Genomic DNA, 8,855 nt, shown 5'->3' with positions numbered 1-8,855 from the left:
AGTGGCCCTCATCTCCATGGCAAAGGGTGCACATTGATTTTGCTGGTCCCTTTATGGACTCGATGTTTTTAATTGCGGTGGATGCACATTCAAAGTGGCCAGAGGTAATAAAAATGTCCTCAACCACCACAGAAAAAACTATCACAGTCTTACGAACCATATTCACCAGGAATGGGCTGCCTGAACAGATTTGCTCTGACAATGGACCACAGTTTGTGTCTGAAGAGTTCCGGAGGTTCTTAAAGAACAATGGTGTTAAGCATTACACATCCGCCCCATATCATCCAGCCACTAATGGATTGGCCGAGAGGTTTGTTCAAACATTCAAGAAGGCTATCAAGGCAATGTGTAATGAAGATATATCCCTACAACACAAGGTGGATAACTTCTTGTTTGCCTACTGGAATGCGACACATGCGGTTACCAACCAAACTCCCGCCATGATGTTCTTCAATCGAAGACTACGATGCCCCTTGGATTTGGTTAAGCCAAACGTCAGAAGAGATGTGGAGAACAGGCAGTTTCAGAATATGAATGAAAGGCCGACCAGGAGTTTTAAGATAGGTCAACCAGTTTTGACCCGGGACTACCGCACTGAGAAATGGCAGCCAGGAACGATCTGTACACGGCAAGGGCCTCTAATGTATACCGTGGATGTTGGAGAGAGCATTGTAAGACACCATGCTGACCAGATTCTAGAGTCACTGGAAAAAGTCAACTCCACACCACGATCTGATACACCTGGCGATGAAACCAAAGTACCAATTGTATCTACCGCAGAATCGGTGATATTGGAAGCAACGAACCAAACAACGACATTGATCCCGACTCAACCTTGCCAGAAGAACCTGATATCCCAGAGGCGTTATCCAGACAAAATCAGGAAGCCTCCTCAAAGGCTGAACTTATAATTGCTTAACTTCAACCAATGTATCTAGCAACCGTAATTGTAATTAGTTATTATTTAGTTGTTAAATGAATGTTATGTACTGTTTATCTAAAAGGGGAGGAATTGTTGTGTATGTACCTTTAAGGGAATAACTGGTCTCAGACTGCAGTACCGGCAGTGACCACCCCTGTATAAAAGGCCCTAGCAGGCTTCTGTAGTTTGTTTCCAGGTTGTCTCCATTCAGTAAAGACTTGTTATAATCAACTCCTGCAGTCCGTGTCTCAATTATACACAGACATAATAGCTCCCTCTAGCTTGTGTATTAGTACTGCTTGCCAAGGCACTACCAGATAGTATTAGTGCAACACAGAGTCAGTTAAAACTTACTTACCTTGAGTTATCCTTAACAGGTAACAAAGAACCCTCTCTGGTCAGCCTTTACACTTAGTCAACTCATTAAATCAGATTGAACCAGAAATAACAACAGAAAATGCTGGAAAAACTCAGCAGGTCAGGCAACATCCGTGGACAGAAATTTGAGTTGACGTTTCGGGTCGAACCCTTCTTCAAAACTGGAAAGAAAAGATAGATCGGAGGCAGGGCTGCGATCGGACAAAAGAATAAAAGAAACAAAAGTAGTAAAAAAGAGACAATAAAAGGTGTTAGAAGCTAGACGAGATGCTAATAGGCTGAGATTGGGTGTAAAGTGTACTGGCAGGGCAAGGGATAGCTGCCAGGTGTGAGAGCGAAACAAAAGGAATGTGGGGGGGGGGGGGGCGGGGGGGAAAGGAGTGGAAAAATTACAAGAAAAAATGAAATAGGGGCCGAGGTTATGATCTGAAATTGTTGAACTCGATATCGAGTCCGGAAGGCTGCAGAGTGCCTAATCGGAAGATGAGGTGCTGTTCCTCGAGTTTACGTTGAGCTTCCGTGGAACAATACAAGAGGCCAAGGGCGGTGAGGTCCGAGTGGGAATGGAGCGTTCAATTAAAATGACAGGCGACCAGAAGCTCGGGGTCACCCTTATGGACTGAACGGAGGTGTTCCGCAAAGCGGTCACCCAATCTGCGTTTGCTCTCCCCAATGTAGAGGAGACCGCATCGTTAGCAGCAAATAGAGTATACTAGATTGTGAGAAGTACAAGTAAATCGCTGTTTCACCTGGAAGGGGTGTTTGGGGCCCTGGACTGTGGGAAGGGGGGAGGTATAGGGGCAGGTGTTACATCTCCTCCGCTTGCATGGGAAGGTGCCAGGCGAAGGGGAAGGGGTTTGGGGTGAGAGAGGAGTGGACTAGGGTGTCTCGGAGGGAGCGGTCCCTGCGGAATGCTGAAAGGGGAGGGGAGGGGAAGATATGTTTGGTGGTAGGATCACTTTGGAGGTAGCGGAAATGCCGGAGGATGATCCGTTGAATGTGGAGGCTGGTGGGGTGAAAGGTGAGGACAAGGGGAACCCTATCGTGGTTCCGGGGGGGGGGGGCAGGGGTGAGGGCAGAAGTGCGGGAGATGGAACTGACACGGTCGAGGGCAGTGTCAATGACGGTAGAGGGGAATCCTCGGTTGCAGAAAAAGGAAGACATGTCTGAAGCACTGCTGTGGAAGGTGACATCGTTGGAGCAGAGACGAAGAAACTTGGAGAATGGAATAGAGTCCTTACAGGAAGCGGGGTGAGAGGAAGTGTCATCCAGGTAGCGGTGGGAGTCAGTGGGCTTGTAGTGAATATTGGTTGATAACCTATCCCGAGAGATGGAGACGGAGAAGTCAAGGAAGCGAAGAGTCAGAGATGGACCATGTGAAGGTGCAGATTATCCTGGAAATCTGCTAAACCTTCAGTTGAGTTATATTTTTTCTCTTTTCCCCCCCCCCCAATATCTTCAAATGCTTCCTATTTAGTACATCTCGCTTCATTAGTAATTTCTACAGAATTCGCCCAGAACATTAGGTTCAATAAAAACCATTTTTGAGAAAAGAACATGCCTTTATACACCTTTCGTGACCTCAGGATGCCCCAAAGCGCTTTACAACCAAAGTATTTTTGAAATGTAGTTGCTGCTGTAATGTAGGAAAATGCAACAGGCAATTTGTGTACAGTAAGGTCCCACAATGAGATAAATGACCAGATAATCGGTTTGTGATATTTAGTGTCATATTTGAGCCTGAAATTAGCTTCTGACCACATATCTTTGCCATAACTAAGGCCGCCTATTTCCACCTCCGTAACACAGCCCATTTCCGCCTCAGCTCATCTGCTGCTGAAACCCTCATCCATGCCTTTGTTACCTCTAGACTTGACTATTCCAACACACTCCTGGCTGGCCTCCCACATTCCACCCTACATAAACTTGAGGTCATCCAAAATTCTGCTGCCCGTGTCCTAACTCGCACCAAGTCCCGTTCACCCATCGCCTCTGTGCTCACTGACCTACATTGGCTCCCGGTTAAACAACGCGATTTCAAAATTTTCATCCTTGTTCTCAATTCCATCCATGGCCTCGCCCCTCCCTATCTCTGTAATCTCCTCCAGCCCCACAACCCCCACCCCCAGAGATATCTGTGCTCCTCTAATACTGGCCTCTTGAGCATACCGGATTTTAATCGCTCAACCATTGGCAGCCGTGCCTTCAGCTCCCGAGGTCCTATGCTCTGGAATTCTCTCCCTAGACACCTCTGCCTCTCTCTTTCCTTTTGGTCATCTGCTCTAATATCTCCTTATGTGGCTCGGTGTCAAAAACTTTTTGATAACGCTCCTGTGGGACATTTTACTACGTTAAAGGTACTATATAAATACAAATTGTTGTTGTATCAGTTGAGGTATAAAAACTTTAGCCTGGGCCGTGGGAGAACGCCCTTCCTATTCTTTGAATAACGGCAATCGATTTTTTTTATGCCCACAAGGCAGGGTCTCGGTTTAACATCTCAGTCGAAAGATGGCACTTTTGGCAATGCAGCACTCCCTCCGTAATGCACTCGGGTGTCAGCCTAGACTATTTTCTACAGGAAAACACAAAACAATCTGCTCCCATTGCTTAAATTACCTTTTCTCTTCCTTTCCTAGCGTTTTGTTTTAGAAATTGAAATAGGAATGGAGTTGCAATGCTCATGTCACCATCATTACTGGCCTTGCTGTGCTGCACCACAAGCTAATTAACAAAGAGGGTTTGTGGGCATCCTGTAATTTTCACAGAGCACTGACACAAGTGCAATGCAGCTTCACTTTACTATAATCAAATTTAGACGCAAATACAAAGAAGGAAAAAATATTAATGCATATATTAGGAAAAAGCTAAAATCTACATAAAATACACTTCATTATGTAAGCATCTAGGTTATAAATCAGGTCCAATTAAGTATAACATTTTTGGTAACCATTTATTTCAACAAGTCTTCAGGAGGTCCATAGCAAACTCTGCACATGATCTTTCGTTACATACAATTCTAATTAAATACATTCTTGTATCGCTGCTACAATAAGTCTCGGTAAGTCCTATTGAAATTACTCGGAGTAACTCCAGATTTCAAATGCAATCCCCCGACCCCCAAAAGGCCAAAAGAGGGGAGAAAATTATAGAAATTCATTAACCCAGCTACCCGATTATGAATGCTGTTTAATTACAAAATTTACCAGAAAAAACACTTTTAAAGAAAATGATGTTAAATTTAGATCAAGATATTTTGAACACTATTAATTACATTATTGTGCATCTTGTGTTAGTTTTGACTGGTGCTAAATTTGCATAGTTTGTCAGTGAAGCTCTCTCCTCACGTCTATTCGCTGAATGATTGCATAAGCAAGATGTAGAAACACCTACAAATGATGTAAACAAAGCAAAGATTAAACTGCAGTCCCCTCATAGGTTTAGAGTCATTTTTTGGTCTACCATTCCAAGCTTCCTTACAGAAGATTACCAGTGTGTACCTGTAGGCAATTAATACAAGCAGTTGGTACATTATTTTAGCACCGTGTTGCCATATTAAAAAATAAAATTATTAAGGCCCGAAGGCGCCTACAAAAGACATTTTACACATGTTCCCTTTAAAAATTTTGTTCAATAAAGCACTTTGGTGGCATTGCTAATTACACAGAAGACAGGTTGGTATGATCGCTTGGAGACTATCAAAAAGGATTTATATAAACTCGATTAGCACTAGCAAATGTGAGAATATGAACTCTAAATTATATCTGCATATACATTTTTATATAGTTGGTGTGCAACAGATTACAAAATTCCATCATTCTAACTACAGTATTTGATTAAAAGGAAGAATACCATTAATTTATATGGAAGAAAATATTGGCTGATAAATACATTATTTCATTCGTTGGATGATCATGTGCACTGCAATTATTAAAGTCTGGTACAAGGCAGCAAGCTGTGTTCATTTTAGTAATCCAGTGGTTTGTTGCACATTTATCCTCCTTCTTGCTGTAATGTGTGCGCGTGCAGTGCATATGGTGATCCTGCATAGACAACTCTATCTTATTGCTTTGTAAATGTGGCACTTTATTATAAGCCCTCCGTAATAACGCCACATGATTTCTTGTCTGACATGCATCTTCCCCAACAGATTCACATCCTGTGCAAATAATACATTAGAGTACTACGTCTATGTGTGAAGGCACTGTTGGAAAAGGTTTGGCTTTTCAAACAGAAGAATTATTGGCAGCTGGTGATTACTGTGTCAGCATAGCCTGGCCTAGTCAGACCATTCCTCGTCATCGAATTCCGATTCTTCAGAATCGCTGTATTCAACTGCTATACGCCGAGACAAGATTGTGGCCACATCATTTCCGACCCGGTCCCGCTTTTCCTCTTGTTCTCGCTGTTCTTCAACTTTACGAAGCTGGAAGCCTGTTGAATAAATAAAATAGGTTTGAGATACTAGGTTTGTCATTTACATTAAAAATATAGAGGTTATCTGACTCGGTCCTGTTTCCAGCTTTAGATCAAATACTGTGAAAGCAACAGCATGTTAATGCTGGAGACTGACAAAATATTAGCGCACTCAAATCGCCCTGGGGACAGATTACGCCAGCATCTCTGCAATCTGATTTCATTCTGATGTTGAATTTTTCACTGTTCTATAATGAGAGCTGTTGCTAACAAGTCAGACAAAATTGAAAGGGCATTCAAAAATTTTCAACAGGTCAAAAGAACACACAATTAAAAACTTAAAGGTGTCTGTAGACGTATCTCGATTGTAACACCAGACGCTACATTCTGGTTCTCAGTTTCACTGTCTGCCAAAACAGTCCCATAAATACGTATCAGTAAGTTTTCCACACAGCTGGACTGCAGTATTGTGAAAGGCAAGCTGTGGGCCTACAGTTCTATCTCTACAGTGATTGACTTTAGCATACCAACTAAAACCTGTATCTACCGATTATAAAGAGTTTGTCCATGTACAGACACTGCACTGGTCTACAGTGACCAGTTAATAAGGTCTAATTCAGGTGGTTATCAGAAACCAATCTTCTCATCTCAGCTTTCTCTTGCTGCAATAAAGCCAGTGGTATCCTTTCTCCCTGCCCAACCACAGCCTTTCCTTGCCCGGTCTCCTCCGTGTGAGCGTACTGTTTCTGCTTCTCCGCAAATGCACTCCATCCCAACCCAACCCAGGATCCCCTCTTGCATGCTTCCCCCAGCCCCAAAATGCAGGCTCCAATCTCCCCCCTCCCATGTAACGCCAGGTCTCTTTCTGCCATCATAGCTCTGGGCCCAGCATCAATATCTTCATCCAACACATGAGCATGTTTCAGTAGATGTCAATGGACAGCAATCAAGAGCACTCAACCTTGACTTTCTCTAGTCTAGAAGCACTGTAAGCCAAGTGTATCGCTTCATGTGATGCCCTGATTGAATTCAGTTGACTCAGCGCTGATTCTCAGACTTTCCTGGTCAATATTGCTCAATTACACCCCACATTATCAGGTGAGCACTAGCAGGTTTTCCTTTTAAAAAGAAAATTGTAATTGAAGGGAAGAGTAAAATGATATACATCCATATCTGTAAGCTTTCTTTTGCTTCAATAATACATTTACTCTGGACTGTAATCACATTTCTTAGACAATCTAGTCACTGCATAAACTTCACGTCTTCACAGTTATTTTCCTATTGAAGTACTGTGGATTTGTTCATCAGTATTGCGTACTAATGGTATTCAGTGTCAAGCTTCTTCTAAAGATTAATTCGTTATCAGATGCTATATTCTTACTCTCAACTGACCAGGTTAAAACCAAGATATTTATAGATAGTCAAAATACCCCTTGAATGAAACAGTATTAAAAAGTAAGCTACAAATCAATGATCCTTCAGCTATATTGGTGCTCAAGATGGTACAGTAATCTTAAGAGTCATGTACTGGCTGTATGGAGAAAGCCATGGTCCTTGCCAAGAAATAATCACAACACTTCACTTCAAGTAGCATACAGTCACCGACTTTATGCAATTGGAAGACAAGCAGATTGCATCAATTCTACAGACATTCCTAGCTCCCTAACCAAAATAGCATAACCAGCTTTACCTTGCCGAATAGCTGACAGCAAGTCGGTCCGAGCATCATTCACTGCTGGCAAAGCTGCTTTGGGTTTAGGCTCCGAAGCCGGAGGTGGAGGTGGGGGCACTGGACCACCGCCAAAGGACAATGGTGGTGGGCCAGGAGGTGGTGGAGGGGGAGGGGGTGGTGGAGGGCATCCTCCTCCAGTTGATGGGAACGGCGCAGGGGCGGCAGGGAACTGATCAGTTGGAGGAGGTGGGGGAGGAATTGATGGAGCGTCATGGAAATGCTGATTAAACTGCATTGGGGGCATTGAGGGAGGTGGTGGTGGTGGTGGTGGTGGAGAAATGGGAGGTGCATGGCCCTCAGGTCCCACCAATGGTGGTGGAGGTGGCGGTGCTGGTGGTGGAGCAGGTCCCACTACCATTGGTGGGCCTGGGGGTGGGGCTGGAGGAGGAATAGTTGGGCTGACAAGACTAATCCTTTTAAGGGTTGAAGATTCCTTTTGCAGATCCATGGCGTAGCTACAAGTAAAAATAAAAACAATTAACATACACAAAAATACAACTTCGCACACACATACAAGACATGCCAATTTAACCATGTCACTAGCATGGCTGCATTACAGCAAGCATTCGGAATATTTATTCTAGTCCAGAAGCATTCGGAATATTTATTCTAGTCCAAGTAGCACTGTAGCCAAGCGTATCGCTTTGTTTGATGCCCTGATGGAATTCAGTTGACTCAGCGCTGATTCTCACTTTCCTGGTCAATACAGCTCAATTACACCCCACATTAGCAGGTGAGCACTAGCAGGTTTTCCTTTTAAAAAGAAAATTGCAACTGAAGGCAAGAGTAAAATGATATACACACACAGAATTTCATAGAATTCTACCTTTCTGCAACCTTATAAACCTATATGAAAGGTTTACACTATCGTGTAGAGTAAAATCACATTATTAACAAACACTTACAAACATGTTTAAATTAGTTTGGTCCCAATTCCTGAAAAACACACTGCAGGATTTCAACTCTATTCCTTCTTGTGTTTTTGCCTCCAACACAAGCCATGACTTCTGTGAAGCGCCTTGGGACATTTTACCACGTTAAAAGGCACTATATAAATGCAAGTAGTTGTTGTTATCATGCCTCTTCCTCCTAAAAATATTTTTGAGTCTGCTCCGTTACATCCCTTAGCCTGGCAACTGGGAGGCATTACACCATTCTCGGTTGCAGCTACTAGGCACTTATATTCTCTTAAAAGGAATCATTGATTACTAGTGGTTACTGCACTTCACTTCCCTCCCCCCACCTTTGGTACCATGGTATCGTCTGTGACTGCTGCTCTCCAAGTTGCTGCCATTGTTACAGGGATTTGATTCTGAATACCTCTCTGTCAATTGCAATACTCAGGAGGATCCTTGCATTCCCTCCTGTCTATTTGTGATTTAACGTCTCAAAATATATTTTGGGAGC

At 43.2% G+C, this 8,855-nt stretch overlaps 1 protein-coding gene across 4 annotated transcripts in view; it reads right to left on the bottom strand.

Moving 5' to 3' along the window:
* Positions 1–4,082: 4,082 nt before the first annotated feature.
* The window catches only part of wasf2 (WASP family member 2), a 47,478-nt gene continuing 42,705 nt past the window's right edge, over positions 4,083–8,855 (bottom strand). For all 4 annotated transcript variants that reach the window (XM_085963001.1, XM_085963000.1, XM_085963002.1 and 1 more), the window contains 2 exons: positions 7,407–7,903; positions 4,083–5,734 (listed from right to left, as the gene is read on the bottom strand). In XM_085963001.1, the coding sequence (XP_085819127.1) occupies positions 5,580–5,734; positions 7,407–7,903 (652 nt within the window). In that variant the 3' untranslated portion in view covers positions 4,083–5,579. The remainder of the gene's footprint in view (positions 5,735–7,406; positions 7,904–8,855) is intronic.

Source organism: Somniosus microcephalus, chromosome 20, assembly GCF_052327205.1.
Source record: "Somniosus microcephalus isolate GS21.2 chromosome 20, FLI_Smic_1.0, whole genome shotgun sequence".
Taxonomy (NCBI): Eukaryota; Metazoa; Chordata; class Chondrichthyes; order Squaliformes; family Somniosidae; genus Somniosus; species Somniosus microcephalus.
Note: the sequence above shows the minus strand (reverse complement) of the source record. Positions and strands in the feature narration are given on the sequence as shown.